Below are 20944 nucleotides of genomic sequence, written 5' to 3'. Positions count from 1 at the left end.
TTATAAATTTGTTGAACCATAAATCAGAGGTTCCGGGTCAAAACCGACGGTTCAAGGGTCGAACCCATTGGTAAAAAATATGCTATTATATTTTTAAAATATATGTTATATTCTTATCATATAATATATTTACTTTTGCAATAAATATATGTTATATTTATTTTAGTAAAATTTTTGGTTAATATTTTAATTTTAAAAAATAAATCATTATTTTTTTTATGATACTATCTTCGTGAGTTATTTTATTGTTAAATTATATTATTTAGTAATTAAATTTTAATTTTATTTTTAATTTTTTTTCTAAAACGTCCTAAACCGGAACCGGAACCGAAACCGTCTGGTTCCTAACCATCATAGAACCGTCTCTTATACGGTTCTGGGCCGGTTCCACTTTTTTTTTAAACCGTAATCCGGCGGTTTTGAACCGGAACCATCGGGTTATGAACCGTCGCCACCTCTACATGTGCTTTGCATAGTCTTGATAGGAAAACGACATCGCAGTGATAGAACCCTTAAACACAGTCATCTTCCGTCGAAGTAAAACCCCTTAAACCCTAAATAAGCTTCAAAATTGCCGGGAAACAAACGAACCTAACGGTTCTTTTAGAAACCCTAATTTTTTTTTATCCCTCTATCTTCCCTCTTTAAAAAAAACCCTAATTAAATTTCCCGGGAAACAAACATCCCAATCTTTGTTCCATGCTTATTACATGGAGAAATTTCAAGTTCCCTTTAAAAAAATCTCAATTCATCTCTGTTCTCCTGCTCTCTAAATCATCCCCTGTCTCCACCGCCACCGCCACCGCCACCGCATTGCTCGCCCATAAATCAGCAAACACCATCGATTCCACTCCTCCGCCAGAATCCGCCTCTGTTATTATTTCTGGTTTTGAGAGTTTAGGGTTTAAGAGATTTATAGAGCAGTATTATTTCAAAGATGTGATTTTTAGGCTTAATCAGTCTCAGGTTGATCAAATAATTCAGTATTTGAGTACGGAGAATGGTGACTACGCTTTGGATTTTTATCATTTGCTGAGAAATGAATTTGGGTTCCTTCATTCTAGGATTTCCACAATTGTTGTTTCTCATGTTTTGGCTCAAAAGAGACGGTTAAAGGAGTTGCGATTTGTTTTGGATGAAATGCTGCTGCGCGAAGGTTTGTTTTTCCCTACAGTTTGTATTCATGGTGAAAAAAGATTGCATTTTCGTGTTTTGTGAAATTTATTATGGTTTAATAGGATTTTTTGCTATATTCCACTCTTAGCTTACTTAAATTGTTAAGGTTTATACTTGTGAATTATGATATGAATTATCATCACGTGATGGAATTTTGTTGAATTTTGATTAAACTTTGTTTCTTATTAAAATGACTTGTTTTAAAAAAAGTTGAAAGAATTACAAACTGTGGACTTTCCAAACATGAAATTTACGAAACATAACTGAACCAAATTCTTGCGTTTGTTAACTGTCAATGAAGGGTTTATTTAATGAAGCTAGCATTGATAATGATGACATGCTCGAGCTATTATTGTTGTTGTTTTTTTATTACTTGAAATTTTTTAAATGTTACTCACTTTTTGTTGTTTATAGATTTGGTGTGATTTCTGATAGGCTCTGGTTCAGCTCCTTCAATTTGTGAGCTTCTTTTGAGTAACTTTGTGAGCTGGGATTCTAGTGATGTCATGTGGGATATGTTGGCTTTTACTTATTCAAGATCTGAAATGGTTCATGATGCTCTCTTTGTTATTGTGAAGATGAAAGATCTGAACTTGGTACCTTCGATACAAACATATAATAGCTTGTTGTACAATCTGAGGCATACTAATATTATGTGGTATGTGTATAATGATATTAAACTTAGTGGGAATCCTATAAGTGAGTACACTAGTTCAATCATTGTAGATGGTCTATGCACGCAGTCCCGGGTTCAAGATGCTGTTATGTTCTTGAGGGGTTCTGAAGGGAAGGAGTTTGGGCAATCTGTTGTTTCATTTAATACCGTCATGTCTAGGTACGGTAAATTGGGTTATGTAGATATTTCCAAGTCATTTTTCTGTATGATGCTCAAGTGTGGACTTCTTCCTGATGCATACAGTTTTAATATTCTTATTCATGGGTTATGTACAGCTGGTTCCATGGAAGAAGCATTAGATTTAGAGAATGATATGGAGAAGCATGGCTTAGAGCCTGATTTAGTAACTTACAACATTCTTGCGAAAGGGTTTTATTTACTTGGTATAATGAGTGGGGCTTGGAGTATCTTCGGAAAGATGCTAATTAAAGGGCTAACTCCCGATCTTGTTACGTATACTATGCTTATATGTGGGCACTGCCAGATTGGAAATGTTGACGAGGCATTAAAGTTGCATACAGAGATGATCTCAAAGGGCTTTCAGTTGAGTATCTTCTCATCCACAGTGATGCTCAGTAGCTTGTGTAAAAGCGAACAGGTCGATAAGGCATTGAAATTGCTTTTTGAAATGGAGGGTAACGGTTTTGAACCAGATCTCATAACATATTCTGTTCTCGTTCATGGCCTGTGTAAGAAAGGAGAAGTTGAACAGGCTATTCAGCTATGTAAAAGAATGTGCTTAAAAAGAATTTATCCAAATTCTCTTGCTCACAGAGATATTTTGATGGGTCTTTGTGAGAAGGGTATCATGTCACAGGCTAGAATGTATTTTGATAATATCATAGCAAGCAAATTGACATTGGACATTGTTCTGTATAATATTATGATTGATGGGTACGTAAAATGTGGTAATGTTAGAGAGGCTGTAAAATTATACAAACAATTAGGAGAGAAAGGATTATCTCCAACTATAGTCACTTTCAATTCTCTTATTTATGGATTCTGCAAAAATAGAAACCTTTCCCAGGCAAGATGGTTACTGGATAAAATAAAGCTGCACGGACTGGAACCTAGTGCTGTAACTTATACCACTCTTATGAGTGCGTACTGTGAAGAGGGTAATATGCAGAAATTGTTCGAGTTACTGTCAGAAATGCAAGCAAAAGCTATAGCACCAACTCATGTCACATACACTGTATTAATCAAAGGACTTTGCAGACAGTGGAAATTGCAAGAATCTTGCCAGATACTTGAAGATATGGATGCTAAGGGCTTAACCCCTGATCAAGTCTCGTATAATACCATAATCCAAGCGTTTTGCAAAGCTAGAGATATGAGAAGCGCATTTAAGTTATATGATAAGATGTTGCATCAAAACCTTAATCCTACATTAGTTACATACAATGTTCTCATAAATGGTCTTAGTGTGTATGGTGATCTGAAGGATGCTGACAGTCTAATGTTATCACTTCAGGATCAAAAGGTCCATCTAAGTAAAGTTGCTTACACCATCCTAATCAAGGCACATTGTGCTAAGGGTGATGTCACTAAAGCAGTGGTATATTTTCGCCAGATGGTGGAAAAGGGATTTGAAGTTTCAATCAGAGATTATAGTGCTGCAATTTGCAGATTGTGTAAACGATGTTTAGTAACTGAAGCCAAGTACTTTTTCTGCATGATGCTGTCTGATAGTGTATGTCCTGATCAAGTACTTTGTGAATTAATGCTTAATGCTTTCCGCCAAGGTGGTCATGTCACTTCATCATTTGAAATGCTTGCTAAGATGATCAAATTTGGCTTCATCAGTGGTCAATGAAAAGTAACCATTCACTCGCATCATCATTGTCTATAAGATGGCTTATATTGAATCTAAACGGCATTTTTATCACAAGAGGTATGACTTTATGGCGTATAACATTACTGCATGATCTTTTGCGGTTTGTTTTAAGTATGGAATTAACTTTTTGCTGCCATGACATTGACAATCTTGTGATGCAGCACACTTTCTCAATATTCCTGGGAGAGTAGATGCTTCAAGAACATTGAAGTTCTTTTCAAATGCTCTCAAATAAGGCGATGTTCATAGGGCAGTGGTACTCGTCGAAGTTTTAGTTGTCTTTTTCGAGGTCAATCAGTCGATGAGATTCTCTGATGCATTCGTGGGTTCACTATAAAAATTTGCGCCTTATTGGATTTGCATCTATGAATACTGGAGACTACATTGAAAAAGGTTCACTATATCTATGTAGGTAAGTCTGGTATATCCTTGATCCTTGAATTTTCTTTAAATTTTAGCAACAATGATTATTTCAGTACAAGTAGGCATGCTCCTAGTGTTTGGTTGTTAGGAATAGGTTTTTATATCAGTTTGAAACATCAAGTCTCTTGATTTGTCCACGTAGTGCGGAAAACAGAAATGTCGAAATAGCGAAACAGTATCTTTTTGTAATAATAGGTTAGAAGTAGGAAGTCTTGGAGTTCCAGAAGGGTTTCCTAAAACAGAAACAAAACGCTGAAACATAGGAATCAAGAAGTTTTCATGTAACATAGGCTTTTGTTGTAGCTTTGCACAATCCAGGATGATGATTTTTGTTATCCTGTTAAAAGAAAGATCTCTTACATCTTGGCATCTCTGCAGGAGAATGGATATGGGAAATTCATCAAATAACTACAACGTGGAAGAGATGCATTTCATGGAAGTTCAAAGCCACAGGGTTTCTTGATGACACCCATCACTATCAGTCCGATTCTTCATTTCAAGTAATGTCAGCCCTCGCAGATATCTCCCGAGGACTATTACAGCTTATGCTGCCGGTTTAATCGTGAAAATCATGGACAGCACTCAGAAAGGTATGCCTTATATACTTTGTTCCCATTAAATTTCTCTCTCAGAATAATATTATCATTGATGTTACTGCAAATTGGTATAGAGATTAACAGTGTCTTTTAACCTTCTTCAGTAAACATAAACACAATTAACTGTTAAATCCAATGCTTCATTTACTTAAGGGTGTGATCTGCATAATTTATTTGTTTCTTGTGGTGTCAGAAATGTTGTTTCACAAGTTTGATTATCATTCAAGAGTCTGCTCTTCTGCATCAATCCCTCTACCACAAAGTCTCCTCTTAAGTTCTTCAGTTGAAGATGGACAATTAAAAGTAAAAATGCTTCAAAAGAATTACTTTACCTCACTAATCTTGCACCTTCAACATCAGTATCAAGAATGCTAGTTCCATGAGGATTTCCATGAACATAAGTTAAATTCAGGAAACAATTTTTTTAAGAAATTCATTTGTAAATAAATAATACTTATGTTTAGTTTATTTGTAAATCTATATAATTTATTTAAATTTTTATAGAATTGGTTATATATTTCTATAGAAAAATTGAACTAAAATTAAACAAGGCATAATCTATAATCTTGACATTCGGACAGTTAAGGGGTTTGTAGATATTATTACTTTTTTAGGAGCAGATATTATTACTTGGGATTAAAATCTTTTCATGTTCATCTCATGTTTTAATCAATATGTGAGCTTATGTTTTACGTTAGTAATCAGTGGTGAGTAATTAGATTTTAAATCAGCTTGAAACTACTGGCCCTATTAAGACTCGAAACTTAAACCTCATGAATGCAATGGAAAACATTAGCCACTTGGGACATGTCTCACTGGTTGAGCTTATGTTCATTTAATCTGTAAGTATAAGTCAATATTAATATTTAGGTTCAGTTTTTCATATCTATCCATAGTGACAAAACAAAAATCCATCTATGATAGTCCCAACTTTTTTTATGTTAATTTTTTTCACTCGTATCCCATTTCGTCTCAAATTGAATGTCTAGTTTTAGGTGAGACACTCTTATCACTCGAATTAACATATTTAGCCGATAATATTCAATTATACATAGACTAAATTCACTTCTAAGAAAAAACAATAATTATTTGCAGCATCATTCATTAAATAATATACTATATGACTTGAATAGATAAAAAAATAACATGCAAAAAAAAGTTTCACCTTTCACTTTTTTAGCGATTTAAGCAAATTTTTTAAATTTTGATATCTCATGTCACAACTTTCCATTTCTTGACAGTTTATAGGCCAACATCATTATACAATTATACATAATGTCGTTTCATTTATTAAAAACCGTCTAACAATAATATTATCTGGTGAAGAAAATATAATTTTGGAATAGAAATGTTACGAAAATGAAAAATTGAAATATGGTGCTAAAAATATGAAAGACTGATGTTTTTTTGGTAAATACTCCTAAGAAGAAGAAAAAAAACACAGAAAGATTAGAAGTAGCAAACAAAAGGCATAGTAGAAGTAAGAGTTTTAATTATAAAAGCAGTGGCATATCATAAATTAGTTATTTTTAGGAGGATGATGCCTAGGAGGATGGTAATCAGCACTGAAAGCTACAAAACCAGCCGGTGCCTTCATCGTCCTTTTACTATCAAAATGACTAATCTTATTTCCTTTCTTGTCGCTTGATTTTTCCGCTTCATTTTCAGCGTTAACGACGACTTTGTTTTGAATTAATTTCCTTCCTTTTGTTGCAACATCTCCACCATCAGGAACACCATGCATTAGTTCCTCCTAGTTAATTAACACCATATAGTTAAATATGCAAATTAATTATCAATAGACTGTAAAAACATAGTATGGATTTTAAAGTAGAATGAACACATCAAAATGAATTACCATTTCAATTGAGAAAAAATCTTCTTCATCTGCATTATCAAAACGGTCCATTGAAAAAAAAAATGTTATTACATTCATGTTAGAAATTAGAAAATAAAGTAAAATAAAAACAAAATTTTGTATATATATTAATACCTTCGAGGGCATGTGCATCAGTGTCACTTGCAGTGATGAACAGAACCGGTAGAAGCAATATTAAGGACATAATTATAAACCTGAAATTCACTGCAACAACAGCCATATAAATATACTTGTGTTTTGAGTATTTCTGTTAATTATTCAAACTGCAGAAGAAGAAGTAATTTAAATGAAAGCAACTAAGCTTTATAGAGAGATAATTAAACAAATTAAAATAGTCAAAATTATAGTTAAAGAATAAATTAATTACATGGTCCAACATTCGTTTTCCCATGTATATATATATAATCAAATTTCTTAATATTTGTGAAACAGGCTGCATGAAGAGTCGAGCCATCACATGTGTCGATAGACCATCGAAGCATTTTCTCCATCACAAATGATTAATCACTTAGTTTAATTATTTTGATTTAATTTGTTTTGAAGATATTGTTATTAGAGAGAAGCTTTAATGGCGGCGAGTGAACCAATATAAAAGTGGTGATGGTGCATGGGAATAGAATAGAAATTGCAATAACGTGGAATAGAAGGTACGTACGTGTGTTTTGCGCCTGTCTTCCGCCATTCAGTCTACGAGGATATATATACTTTTATGGCTTTGTGCCCAACTTCTTGTATGTAGAGTTGTCCACATTCTCTCTTAGTTTGGTTTATTTTAGTAAAATTTAAAATTAAATTGCTTTAAAAAATATAAAATTAAAAATATGTTAAATTAATATTTATCTAAAAGTTCGATTAATCTTTCCGATTAGATTGTGATATAATAAGTAGTATTGATTAGTCTATTCAAGTTTTAAATCTCAAATTAAATAAAAAGATTTTTATTTTGATGAATCAACCTTTTATGAAGAAAAAAAAATCACAAAAAGTGGCAAAATAAACAATCCTGAAACAATCTAGAGAAAAACTACTAAACTAGATAAAAAAAACAAAAAATCAAGATTATTAATAATATTCGAAGCCGAATAAGAAAAATGACAATGAAAACTTTTGTAAAAACCAACCGCCTTCAAGATGCTTGTGTTGATCAACCAGTATATTTCCGTATTTTCATTTTTAAAAATCCTTCTATTGCGCGCCTTCTGAATTTTCCAACACGAAAACAACCAAATGCTAAACCAAAGGTCTTTATAAGAACCTCTTCTAAAGTTTCTCCACATAATATCTTAAAAGTATTAAATTGTATTTTTAAGGTCAATTATAACATAATTTTTTATTTTTTTTTATAGTTGTTCTGTTTTTAACTTACTTTGTTACTTTTTTCATTGGATGAAAGTGATAATAACTTGTTTAAGAGAATCTATAGCCGTTATACTTTTTTAAATTTAAGTCTAATATATAACTATACCACATCCGATTTATATTAAACTCATTTTCATTACACAATCTCTCACGATGGTTAGAATTTAAAAAGTAAACTGATTAGGGACACATACCTAACTACATACAGTTATTTTTATTAAAAAAAAATTTATATTCGAATTTAATCTTTTAAAATTATGTATAAATTATAAATTATTTTTTAAAAATAAATTATAAATTTTTAAAAATATTATATTATATTATAAATATTATATCTTTTATTTTTTATTTTCAAAATAATGATATAATATAATAATAAATAAAGTAATTGATAATTATTAATACTAGCTAGGATGCAAAAGTTAGGCTTTTAAACTTATAGTATTCATTTGAAAAGATTACTTTTACGTTACCATCCGATCTTTGGAGCCAATTAAATAGTTATTTTGTGCAATTCCAGTATGAATCAACATTGGCAAATTCGCGCAGAAGTTCTTATTTTTGAATATTTTCACACGCATATGCAAAAACAAGCCTAATAAAGAAATCTAGTATGAGTCCACTTTAATAAAAATAGAACATTCAGCAAAATCTATAAGCTAAATTCGTTAGAAAAGAGGGAAAAATCGGTGTTAGCCCCTTGAAGAATGTGATGAGTAAACTTTGAGTACCAAACATATTTTCTTTGATCGGAACTTGTGTTACCCAACTTACATTACATTACATGGTTTTTAGTAATTTACCCAACTTTCGTCTAAAACCATCTTCTTTGTTGCATACATGTAACTAGCGATTGTTCATTTGGTTAGAATTAGATAAAGAAACGATTACTATTTTCTATTTTTTCAAAAAAAATCTCAATATCCAAACAACAATTATTTTCATCAAATCTCTTTGATTCTTAAAACTTTTTCAGATCACTCAATCCTATAGTGACAGATCTTTTGTCGCCGATCATTTTGAATCATTTTTCTTTAAAAACAAAGCATTGAAGCTCAAGTTCTTCAACAATAGCAGATCGCAATATAATCATTACTGTAGAGCCCAGTGTTTTAAAAATCAGACCGGATCGGCCGGTTCAACCGGTTAAACCGCGAACCGGCCCACTATCCAGTCCAAGTAACACTTAAACCCGGAAATCCGGTTACACTGGATTGAACCAAAAAGAACCGGAAGAACCGGTCAGAACCAGAGACTCAAAGAACCAAAATACCGGCCGATTCCATCACAAGTGCACAAATATTACACAAAAATAATACTCTTTATAATTTTAAATAGAACTCAAGATCTATTTCAAAGATTAAAAGTACAAATAAAGAAATGAATGAACTCAAGATCTATTTCAAAAGATTAAAAGTACAAATACCGAAATCATGAAATAGTAATTTCATAGAGATATTATTTCATTTTACCGTATCACTATTCTCTTTTGCATCTATTTCATCAACCAAACATAACTTTATGCATCATTTATGAAAACAACTATAAGGACTATTTGACTAAAAACTGATTATTTATCAAAATTTGGGATAATTGATAAAAAAACAAAAGGTTGGAGAAATAATTAATAAACAAAAGTAAATTTCATATGAATTTACTTTTCTTAAAAATTTGGAGAGCTTATGCAGATGCTCTAACTACAGTACTACTCCTCTCTTTTGCCTAAGGAATTCTCATATATGGCATTGCCATTTGGACAATGTAGTATAGCTTGCAATATAGACAATGTATTTTTGGAATAATATTTATATAATTTACTTTAGTATTTTATTTAAATATTAGCACATAGTTTTATAACAACAGCTACCTCTAGTACTCCCAATTGAGAAGAAATTACTGAGGAATCTTGTTTAACTTGCAATAACAATAATCACCGTATTTTTTGGTCTTATATTTGGCTGGATTGTCTTCATTAACAAGCTTGGGATGAGGTCCGACCACAAAATCTGAGGGTGGTTCCATGAACACTGGCCATGACATTCTTGCCTTCTCTTTGTTCACCGTTGTTCTATGTAGCACACTCGTGTACTTTCCATTGCTTAAAATCTATCCCAACCATGCAAAAATTAAATCAATACATACATTATTGCAACTATATTAATTTCACATACTAAATTTGACAATTTTAGTTAGCGAATCAGTTTTTTTTAGTACGGTTTGGTGGCTCCTTACTTTTAGGGGTATAATCGAGTCGAAACAGTATCAAGTTTGAATTCGTTTCGACATAAAATACAAACCTTGATATTCGATTTAATTTAGGGTTAATTTTACCTCAAGCTGGTCGCCAATGTGGATGACTAGGGCATTGGAGATGTAATTGACATCGAACCATTTGCCATCTCTAGAAGCTTGAAGACCTTGTACATCATTAGGCACAAGAATGGTGATGCTGCTCATGTCTGTATGAGCCACCACTCCTAATGCCAAATCCGGCCGCGGGCACGGCGGATAGTAGTTTATTTTCAGAAGATAAACCAATTCATCGCCACCTACAGCTTCCTTTATTTCATTCTCTTCAAGCCCTAATCCTAACGATAAGGTCTTTAAGAGTTTGTCTACCACCCCATGCAGCTCTTTTACGTACTTCTCATTGGTCTCCCTACCACAGGAAAAATAACAATTAGTATAATTTTATTATTTTTAATCTTCTACAATTATCTCCATATTTACACACCCTCTAATAGATAGTTTTAAGGTTAAAATTTTCCGAAGCTACTTAACTAGAGATGCTCAATGAAATAGTTTCATTTAGGCCAAATGTCTTAAAAAGGCCAAACCTTTCATAAAAGTTTCACAAAAGTCTCGACCTTTCAATTTTGTCGATTTTGGCCAAAAACAAATTATTTGGTTTCAATTGTGGCCAACTCTCAATTTGATTGCAATTTGCCTATGTGGAGCCTATGTGACGCTTATGTGGCATGCCAAATATTGAAAGGTCGAGACTTTTGTGAAACCAAATAATCTATTTTTGGCCAAAATTGACAAAATTAAAAGGTCGGGACTTTTGTGAAACCAAATAATCAGTTTTTGGCCAAAATCGACAAAATTGAAAGGTCAGGACTTTTATGAAACTTTTGTGAAAGATTTGGCCGTTCTACAACATTTGGCCTTTCATTTATTATATTTTTGTAACTTAAATTCTATTTTTATTTGAACGGGGACTATTATAATAATTTCGATAAAATTATGTGACAACGCGTGACATGTTGGATAATCATATCAACTTTTCTTTACCACTAACCATTTTTGCCTTAAATTGTAATAATAATTTCTCCTGGATAATTTCTCCTGGATAATTTCTCCTAGATCTATATATTGCAATAGATCTAGGCTAAACGAACCAATTTGAATCTCAATCCTAGCCGACTTTACAACATAAAAAAAAGAAATAAAAACCTGTAAGAAGGAGGAGTTTTAGGCCAAAAATTGTAGTTAATAGCAGGAGGAGGCCAAACGTTATGAAACAAATGATCCACCCACCCCTTTTTTCCTTCCATTTCTTTCTGAAGAAAAGTTCCGTATCCTTCTTTACCACCACCTTTCTTCCCATATTTTTCCTTTTCTTCCTGTGGAAGCTCGAAAAACGCCTTACCAACTCTCTGTAACTCGCTTATACTTTCCCTAGCTATGCCATGGTTAATAATTTGGAACATTCCCCACTTCTCGCTAGCCTCAACAATTAAACTGCTCACCTTTTCTTGATCTGGATCGCTCATATCAATCACCGGAACCTCGAGTTTGACGCCGTGAACGGTTGTGATCGCTGGCTGTTCATTCTCTGATCTGATAAAAGCTTCTGGTATTGCGTCTTTGAATGAAGAAGCTATGTCTTGAACTCTTTGCATCTCCATTACTATTTGAAAACGAAGAAGATGAAGAAAAAACGTTTCAAGACTCTATGTATGCATTGAAGCAGAGTTATGCTGCATATTTATGTTTTCCTTGAATGAAGAAGTTAATCAAGTGTTATGGACTACCGTTAAAAATTAGTGTAAGGTAAGACAATTTAGGGGATAATTAGTTAGTTAGCTTGTCTACCTACTTCTTCTGGTAATATTTGTTGTGTTGTGTTAGCTTTCACACATGAACTGAAAAAAAATAACTATGTCTAAATTTATAAATATTTTTACTAAATTAACTTTATTTTTACAATTGTTGACATTTAAAATTGACTCATTCTTTTCTTTTAGTTAATTAATTAGGGATAAAATTTGAAAATAGTAATGAAAAAATGCCTCTTGATATTACAAAATAAGAACTATAATAGAACAAAAACAATTCATCAAAATGATGAGTATTGCGAACCTAAAGGAGTATAAAATATTTTTTAATTTTTAAGTGATTGGTCATCTCCACATTTAAAATTACTAGTTTCGCATTACGTGCTACGCACGTGGTTTGTAACATTACTCGTCAATGTACATATTAGTAAATTTATTATAATTATATCAATTTTTTTATTATAGTTAATATTAAATTAATTAAAAACTTTTGTAAAAGTAAATATAATATATCCAGTTATTAAATTTTTTCCATACTAAATTTATTCTGTTTTTGGTTTTATAATAACCATAAGTAAATAATTAACTTAATATCTTTAAAAATAATAAGATAGAAATTTAAATAATAATATATTGACCAAATGCAATATTCAATTTTATAATTCAATCAAACTAAAATTTTGATATTCCTACTAATTTGAAGAAAATTTAGTTATTGTTTACCAACTAAAAACTGAATTAGAGATAATTTAGCTATATATTCTAATTAGTACTTTAATTATAATATATGTTTAGTGATTAATTAAATAACTAATTAGTTAATGACTATAAATTTTTTATTTAGTAATAAACTGAAAAGGATTATTCATAATATATTTAGTTATTAAATTTTTTCCCATACTAAATTTATTATTCTTTTGGTTTTATAATAACCATAATTAAATAATTAACTTAATATCTTTAAAAATAATCAGATAGAAATTTAAATAATAATATATCGATCAAATGCTATTTTAATTTTATATCTCAATCAAATTAAAAAAATATATATTCCTACTAATTTGGAGATAATTTAGTTATTTTTTACATACTAAAAAACAAATTGGAGATAATTTAGCTATCTATTCTATTTAGGACTTTGATTATAATATATGTTTAGTGATTAATTAAATAACTAATTAGTTAATGACTATAAAACCTTTATTTAGTAATAAACTAAAAAGGACTATTCAGTAAATTTACATGTCCCCCACGTGGCTCGTAGCATGACTCGTCAATGTACATATTAGTAAATTTATTATAATTATATTAATTTTTTTATTTATAATTAATATTAAATTAGTTAAGAATTTTTGTAAAAGTAAATATAATATATTCAGTTATTAAATTTTTTCCATACTAAATTTATTCTTCTTTTGGTTTTATAATAACCATAATTAAATAATTAACTTAATATCTTTAAAAATAATCAGATAGAAATTTAAATAAAAATATATCGACCAAATGCAATATTTAATTTTATAATTCAATGAAACTAAAATATAGATATTCCTATTAATTTGGAGAAAATTTAGTTATTGTTTATAAACTAAAAACTAAATTGGAGATAATTTAACTATCTATTCTAATTAGGACTTTAATTATAATATATATTTAGTGATTAATTAAATAACTAATTAGTTAATAACTATAAAATCTTTATTTAGTAATAAACTGAAAAAGGATTATTCATAATATATTCAGTTATTAAATTTTTTTCCATAATGAATTTATTATTCTTTTGGTTTTATAATAACCATAATTAAATAATTAACTTAATATCTTTAAAAATAATCAGATAAAAATTTAAATAATAATATATCGACCAAATGCTATTTTAATTTTATAGCTCAATCAAATTAAAAAAATAGATATTCCTACTAATTTGGAGATAATTTAGTTAATTTTTACATACTAAAAACCAAATTGGAGATAATTTAGCTATCTATTCTAATTAGGACTTTAATTATAATATATGTTTAGTGATTAATTAAATAACTAATTAGTTAATGACTATAAAACCTTTATTTAGTAATAAACTAAAAAGGACTATTCAGTAAATTTGCCTGTCCCCAAATCCGTGCTTTTATATATAGTATAGATATAAATAACCGATTTTAGATAAATTAACTCTTATCTGTATAACTCTTAAAAATACCGCCAATTATATGTTTTTATTTAATATATTTTTTTCATTTTTTTTAATTCTAATGTAGTTGGGTTTAAATATTTAATATTTTATTTTAATAGCTGTGTTTAATTCTATAATTTTATCTTGCTAGATTAGAGCTGTTTGATAATGATAATGATAATGATAAATTAACATGAGATTAGGTTGAGTTTGCTTGATTTCTCTATATTTTATTTAAGGGCTATGATAATGCTTCCATTGTCAATTAATTTTGAATACCTTAGACTGTAATTGTTGAGGCATTTGATATATTTTTAAATCTGAGCCCTTTTAAACAATCAACATTGATGAGATCAGGAGGTTCACCTTTTGATTTTTGATTCGTTATTTTATTATGTCTCTGAATCTTTCTTGTGTTAATCTATTATTAGACATTATTATGTTTAATAAGGGAGTGTTTATCCCATACAACCGTTGCGCCACGTCATTTTTACATCAAACCAATGAGCATTTGTCGATAGGGAATCTTTTAATTATTACTTATTTTTTTTGTCATTCAGTTTTCCACATGAGTAACGCACAATTGGTTTGTTGCACGAATGACATGGCGCAACGGTTGTGTGCAATAATTTTTTTTAATACGGTTATAATGAAACTTCCACCATTTGAAGTTTTAAATACACTTAATCATTAACCGTACGATATAAATGTTGTTTTTGAAAGAGTTGAGTTGTCTTAACTTCAAAACTTGAAATATGAGCCTTACATTGTTTTTTTTATTATTTCATGTATTTTGTTGTTACTCTTTACTTGTTTTATTTTGCTATCTTTGTGCTTTTGTAATTTTTTATTAAGTTATCACTTTTCATACAGTCACAATCTTATCTTAAAAGTATTGCATACTTTTCATGCAATTAGTTGAATTCGGGTCAATCAGTCATGGATGATCCGACCCAAATACTAACAATAAGTTTATATTTTATATTAGTGAACTGATTTTTAATAAATCATATATAAATAAATTGATATGAATAATATTTGATTTTTAAAATTTTCAAGAAAATAAATAATTTATTTTAAGTATTTTGAAACAACAAATATGCTGTTCGGCCAGAAAAAAAGTTCTTCACCCCTAATTAAAATTTTTGATTCCGCCACTAGAATATATAGATTGTTGAATAATTAAAGAGTTGTGGCATGGAGTGGAGCTTCTTGATAGCTTTTGTTGCTGGAGATCGGTCGATGCTTCCACCTGCCATGCACGCTTGGGCTCCATCTATACTCATCATCACTATACAACTAAGCACACATTACACAACCAATGAAAGTATAACATCGTCTTTAATTTTCATGTATTCTCCAAACTTTTATCCATTTTCACAAACTTACTTGAATTGATGTTGAATATATAATGTAAATACAAAAAAGTATATCATATAGTTGGTACAAATTTAAAAATAAGTGATAAATTGTTGGGTTAACACACGATTAATGGTTAAATGCTTCTAGAATGCATTACTTAATCCCATAATGAATATGTAAAAGAAGTACTCCCTCCAATTTTTTTTTTAGTTGTCACTTTAGACAAATGTGTTTTTCCATTAATAGTTGTCTTTTTATAAATTCAAACAAATATTAGCTAGTATCTTCCAAATTTATTCCCCCTAATAAATGAATTTATGATTCAATTTACAAAAACATTTATTAAATAGTAGGGTTATTTGAGTATTTACTTTCATAATTTAAGACAAAAATCCCACTTTTTTAATATGTACAATTTTAACTAAATGGACAACTAAAAGAAATGGAGTGAGTAAATAATAGTGATTTATTTTCAAAATTGTGGGCTTCTTTTGGCCATGAAATGGAAGTAAAAGAGCCATAATTTTAAAGTCAAAAAAAATATATAATGTACTAATATATGTAATTATGAAGTGTTCCCTCTTATTCTAAACTAGTCCCACCTATTTAATTTAATTTGAATTTTTTTAAGTCTTTTTAGTCCCACCTTCTTCATCATTCATCTACTTTTGGGTAGCACCATATATCTCTTTCTATTTTATTTTTCTCTCTCAGCTTTTTTGTCTAATAAACATCAAAGCAAGAGGTCAAGAGCCTTCCACATTAATTTTCAAAAAATGCAATGTAATGACTCAATCGGACTAATGGAAATCAAAATCATGCATAAGGTGACAGTCACACACATATATACAAAAACACATAATTTAGAATTTAGATTCAAACCATAATCTTCACAATTTAGATTTAAACCATAATTTTTAATTTAGATATATTTGTTTAAATTGAGTGGTCTAATATTTTTAGGTCGTCCATAATTTTATTTATTTTTGTTCAAAAGCAATTAACTTCAAAATACAAGTGTTTGACTGAAAATTGTCTAATTAATTCTCAGCAATTTATGCTTGTATTTAGAAATTGGAAAGTTCTTATCTAAACCTGGTTCATGAATTTTCCATGCACCTAGGGGTGAGCAAAAACCGACCCAAATCGAAAAACCGAACCAAATTGAACCGAAAAAACCGAACCGAAAAAATATATGGTTAATATGGTTCAGTTTGGTATAGACTTTATAAATATTGCGGTTTTCGGTTTTGGTTTGGTTTTAGAGTTCGGTCACCGAACCGAACCGAAAAAACCGAATTAATGATAAAGGATATTTTGGTCATTTACGCACATGCTATATATACACCTTTTAAACCAAAAAACCCTAATTTTCCATTCAGAGCTGCTAACTTCTTCATCTCTTTTCCTACTCTCATTTCATCCTCTCCATTTTCTCATCATTCCCAACTTTCAAAGCTCTAAACTTTTAATTCTATTCATCTTACTGCCCACCATCTCTTTTTTTATTCACCGAAAATGACCAATTATTTTCGACTTCACCGCCGCCGACCAGGGTCGCCGCTCGCACCTATTTTCGTTTCTGAATCTGACTGTGTAAATGGGTCATGCAAAATGATATGTTTATAAAGACAAAAGTTTTAGAGATGGAAGATTTTAGAGTAACTTTCCATTAATTTTTTTTTTTTTTCGTTTTATAAATATGTAGAGATATATATGTTTGAGTTTTTCATTTGATGTATTAGATCTTTGTTGTATATAATATGGAATGAAGCAAATTTGAATCTTGTAATTTTTGTTTTGCAGTTGTAGATTAATTGTTAAAGAAATTAATTTTTTTTATGAGAATTAGTTTTTATTTTTATTTTTTTAAGTACAGTGTTCGGTTCACCGACCGAACCAAACCGAGACAAACCGAAATTTCGGTTCACCAAACCGAAATAACCGTAAACCAAACAAAGGAAATTTGGTTTGTGTTTTTTAAGAGTGGTTTGATTTGGTTTTAGGGGTGTGCACACCGAACCGAACCGAACCGAGCACACCCCTACATGCATGCACCTATCCAATGAGGTGTTAGAGAAATGAGAATAAAGAGAAAATAATAAAAAAAAAAATTGTATTAGATTTTCTAACACCTCATTGAATAGGTGCATGGAAAATTCATGGACCGGGACTAGGTAAGAATTTCCCTTAGAAATTACTATGTCACATGTAAATAACTAAAAATTCAAAAAAAATAAACTCGGTAAATAGTAACCCGCAATGATTTTCTCCCTTTAATTTTGTTCTTTCCAATCCTGTCTCTCTTTCTATGTCACAACAAGCCATAGCATAGCACCATAACCATAGTTCATTCCATACATTTTCTCGAGAAACAAACAACAACAAGGATCAAACAAATACAGAGCCATGCATTTCTCATAACCGTATATAATCTTCACCGACCATTACTTTTTTATGTTTAAGAAATGGGGACGGCGACATCTTCCATGGCGGCAAAGTTTGCCTTCTTCCCACCGAACCCGCCTTCTTACAACATAGTATCAGACGAAGAAACTAAGAAACTGAGGATGGTCTCATCGGATTTGCAGAACGGAGACGATGATAGAGTTGATGTGTTAAGACTTCGTACTAAGAAAGGGAATGAGATAATTGCTATGTATGTGAAGAACCCTAAAGCTTGTTTGACTGTCTTATACTCTCATGGCAATGCTGCTGATCTTGGCCAGATGTATCATATTTTCACTGAGCTTAGTTTGCATCTTAATGTTAATCTTATGGGGTCAGTCCAATTTGTTTTCTGATTTGATTTATGTATTTTCATTTCTTGATTATTCTGAAATGATTTTTTTTCTTTCAGGTATGATTATTCTGGTTATGGACAGTCATCGGGCAAGGTATATAATCTTTAATTTATGTAATTATGTGTTTAAGCACACTAACTTACTCATTAGGTCTGCCTTAAATCACATTTTACTTTTTTTTACCCGTCATCTGTGCACGAAGCCACCAAACGTTATAGCACATCGTAAATGCGTTATAACTTCATTGAACTAAATTGCATTATTGTTATCATTTTAATAATATGTTATATTGTTACCGGCTCTATCATGGATGACATTGTGAACAAAGTTCATGTAAATAAATTTTTTTAAGTTAACATTTAGAAACAGAGAAAGCAATTAATTAAGGACAGTTTCCTTGCATCAAGACTAATCAGTTCAATCAAATGCCATATAATTTGCATTATTGAAATAAATATCTTAAATTAGCTACATAAATCTGTTCAATTGTGTTTCCATTGTTAAGCCAAATATACTCAAGTCAATGACTAGAACCTATGTAGCACGGAAACGACATAAATATATAATTTTCGAGCTTCCGAAGCCTTTCTAGAAACAGAATCGAAAGGCTGGAACATAGGATTCGAAAAAGTTCCGTGCATTGTTTTCGATTGTTCTTGGCACAATATGATGTATGATTTGCTGATTTTGGTGTAATTGAAATACAGCCAAGTGAAGAAGACACATATGGTGATATAGAAGGTGCATTTAAATGCTTAAAAGAGACATATGGAGTAAAAGAAGAAGACATTGTATTATATGGTCAGTCTGTAGGAAGTGGACCGACTCTTGAATTGGCTACTGGTTTGTCTCGGTTAAGAGCTGTGATTCTTCATAGTCCTATTTTGTCTGGCCTTCGTGTCATGTACCCACTTAAGAAGACTTTCTGGTTTGACATTTACAAGGTTTGTTTCGTACATTTTGCCTTTACTAGGTGATTTGTTTAGGATCATGTTTGTACATTCTTTTATGTAACCATTTCTATTTTTCTCTTACAGAATATTGATAAAATTCCTCTGGTCAATTGCCCTGTCCTTGTAATTCATGTAAGTATTCCTTTTCTTCTTCTATGCCAATGGCTCTTTCTTTCTTAATTAGAGGTCTCGATTTCGAGTATTGATATGAAAATAGCTCTAAAAGAAAACTTTCTTGAAGAAGTTTATCATTCTATTTAGTCGATTCAGTCTGAATTAATCTGGACAATGACTTTGGATATCAAACAATAGACCTGACACGAAAAAGAATGAAAAATATTTAAACTATGATAATTTACATGAGCAATCCCTCAACTTTTTTTATCTCTCCTATTATTGTGCCGTTTTCTTTGATTTGTTATAATAAAATTCATCAATTTTGATTTTATTACATCAGAAATCCTAACTTTAAGTTTGACTACTTCGACAATTTTAAATAAAGTGGTGGCGAGCCGGATGCCTACATAGATAATTAAATTATTTTTAATCCACGTAACATCATATCACATATCAAGACCACGCGACACCATATAAATTGTCGACGGCCATGTCACAACTGACGTGGTGCTGACGTGGAATGCAGGGAACAGAAGACGAAGTCGTAGATTTTTCGCACGGGAAGCAACTATGGGAGCTCTGCAAAGAAAAATACGAACCATTATGGCTCAAAGGTGGAAACCACTGCAATTTAGAGCTCTACCCTGAGTACTTAAGGCATCTCAAAAAGTTCATTTCTGCAATTGAGAAACTGCCAAGAAATGTACCTGCACAAGAAGACGCCAATAATAAGGAACAATCAAGACCGAGCACAGATCATAAAGAGAAGGCCAGAACAAGTAGTGGACACAAAGAAAAATCCAGGCTAAGCACAGACAGTAAGGAAAAAGGAAGAAGCAGTACTGACAGAAGAGAAAGATCAAGAAAGAGCATTGATCGCGCAGCGAAAGCACGGAACAGTACTGATCAGCGTGTAGAAAAAGGAAGAAACAGCTTTGATCGGTGAGTTATATTAAGCAATCTAGGACTTGGTTATGTTAAATTTTTTGGTTTATGATGTGTTGATTTTTTGGTAATTGCAGGCTTGGAGATATGGTTAGATCAGTTGGATTGTGCAATGTTGATTGTTTGAAGCAGACAGCTTAATCCTGAGGCTTAAAGATTCATGAGTTGATTCAGTAATTTTTGCATACTTCTTGGTTTGGTTGATTAATTAGGGAGTGCTGGATTTTACTATTAGTTTCTTGATACACACGTAAACAAGACAGGCTGATCTTCTCTGTTTCATCAAAGTTATTTTCACAGTCAATGATCATAAAACCTTCTGTTATGTTTTCTATCTCAGTTAACTTCCATTGAATTCTTTGTAAAGGGCCATTGGTCATAAATTTTGAAGATTCGTATTTCAATTTTAGGTTTTTAAGTAACTAAATTATCACTCTTAACCAATGAAAAATGAGACACACACAGTAAGAATATTTTTTTTAAATTTATCACTCTTCAATTTCAATATTATTAATTATAGATGAAAAGACATAAATTGATATACAATTAAAATTGTGTCTTTTCAACTATAATAATATTGAAATAA

At 30.8% G+C, this 20944-nt stretch overlaps 4 protein-coding genes across 4 annotated transcripts; 2 read left to right on the top strand and 2 right to left on the bottom strand.

Annotated features, from left to right (window-relative positions):
* Positions 1–531: 531 nt before the first annotated feature.
* Positions 532–5203, top strand: LOC126675473 (putative pentatricopeptide repeat-containing protein At1g13630). Its single transcript, XM_050370121.2, has 5 exons — positions 532–1156; positions 1612–3746; positions 3851–4101; positions 4491–4702; positions 4902–5203. The coding sequence occupies exons 1-2, from the start codon at positions 700–702 to the stop codon at positions 3666–3668; spliced, it is 2514 nt and encodes an 837-aa protein (XP_050226078.1). The 5' UTR covers positions 532–699; the 3' UTR covers positions 3669–3746; positions 3851–4101; positions 4491–4702; positions 4902–5203.
* A 961-nt stretch (positions 5204–6164) lies between these two features.
* On the bottom strand, positions 6165–6857 carry LOC126671074 (protein GOLVEN 7). Its single transcript, XM_050364773.1, has 3 exons — positions 6702–6857; positions 6567–6595; positions 6165–6461 (listed from the first exon to the last, which is right to left on the bottom strand). The coding sequence occupies exons 1-3, from the start codon at positions 6805–6807 to the stop codon at positions 6228–6230; spliced, it is 369 nt and encodes a 122-aa protein (XP_050220730.1). The 5' UTR covers positions 6808–6857; the 3' UTR covers positions 6165–6227.
* A 2893-nt stretch (positions 6858–9750) lies between these two features.
* LOC126671736 (flavonol synthase/flavanone 3-hydroxylase-like) lies at positions 9751–11989 on the bottom strand. The gene is made up of 3 exons (XM_050365525.2): positions 11403–11989; positions 10278–10605; positions 9751–10052 (listed from the first exon to the last, which is right to left on the bottom strand). The coding sequence occupies exons 1-3, from the start codon at positions 11855–11857 to the stop codon at positions 9840–9842; spliced, it is 996 nt and encodes a 331-aa protein (XP_050221482.1). The 5' UTR covers positions 11858–11989; the 3' UTR covers positions 9751–9839.
* A 5836-nt stretch (positions 11990–17825) lies between these two features.
* On the top strand, positions 17826–20683 carry LOC126671578 (uncharacterized). Its single transcript, XM_050365361.2, has 6 exons — positions 17826–18321; positions 18400–18436; positions 19051–19287; positions 19381–19428; positions 19940–20355; positions 20436–20683. Exons 1-6 carry the CDS (start codon positions 18008–18010, stop codon positions 20497–20499), a joined length of 1116 nt encoding a protein of 371 aa, XP_050221318.1. The 5' UTR covers positions 17826–18007; the 3' UTR covers positions 20500–20683.
* The last annotated feature ends 261 nt before the right edge of the window (positions 20684–20944 follow it).

The sequence above is a fragment of the Mercurialis annua genome, linkage group LG3 (genome assembly GCF_937616625.2).
Source record: "Mercurialis annua linkage group LG3, ddMerAnnu1.2, whole genome shotgun sequence".
Lineage (NCBI taxonomy): Eukaryota > Viridiplantae > Streptophyta > Magnoliopsida > Malpighiales > Euphorbiaceae > Mercurialis > Mercurialis annua.
Note: the sequence above shows the minus strand (reverse complement) of the source record. Positions and strands in the feature narration are given on the sequence as shown.

Coding starts and splice junctions, on each gene's coding strand:
- LOC126671578 (XM_050365361.2), top strand. CDS start 18,008: ATGGGGACGGCGACATCTTCCATGGCGGCAAAGTTTGCCTTCTTCCCA. Junction 18,437..19,050: donor ATGGACAGTCATCGGGCAAG/GTATATAATCTT, acceptor ATTGAAATACAG/CCAAGTGAAGAAGACACATA. Junction 19,429..19,939: donor GCCCTGTCCTTGTAATTCAT/GTAAGTATTCCT, acceptor CGTGGAATGCAG/GGAACAGAAGACGAAGTCGT.
- LOC126671736 (XM_050365525.2), bottom strand. CDS start 11,857: ATGGAGATGCAAAGAGTTCAAGACATAGCTTCTTCATTCAAAGACGCA. Junction 10,606..11,402: donor AAAACTCCTCCTTCTTACAG/GTTTTTATTTCT, acceptor TTCCTGTGGTAG/GGAGACCAATGAGAAGTACG. Junction 10,053..10,277: donor ACATTGGCGACCAGCTTGAG/GTAAAATTAACC, acceptor TGGTTGGGATAG/ATTTTAAGCAATGGAAAGTA.
- LOC126671074 (XM_050364773.1), bottom strand. CDS start 6,807: ATGGCTGTTGTTGCAGTGAATTTCAGGTTTATAATTATGTCCTTAATA. Junction 6,596..6,701: donor TGATGCACATGCCCTCGAAG/GTATTAATATAT, acceptor TTGATAATGCAG/ATGAAGAAGATTTTTTCTCA. Junction 6,462..6,566: donor ATTTTTTCTCAATTGAAATG/GTAATTCATTTT, acceptor TTAATTAACTAG/GAGGAACTAATGCATGGTGT.
- LOC126675473 (XM_050370121.2), top strand. CDS start 700: ATGCTTATTACATGGAGAAATTTCAAGTTCCCTTTAAAAAAATCTCAA. Junction 1,157..1,611: donor TGAAATGCTGCTGCGCGAAG/GTTTGTTTTTCC, acceptor GATTTCTGATAG/GCTCTGGTTCAGCTCCTTCA.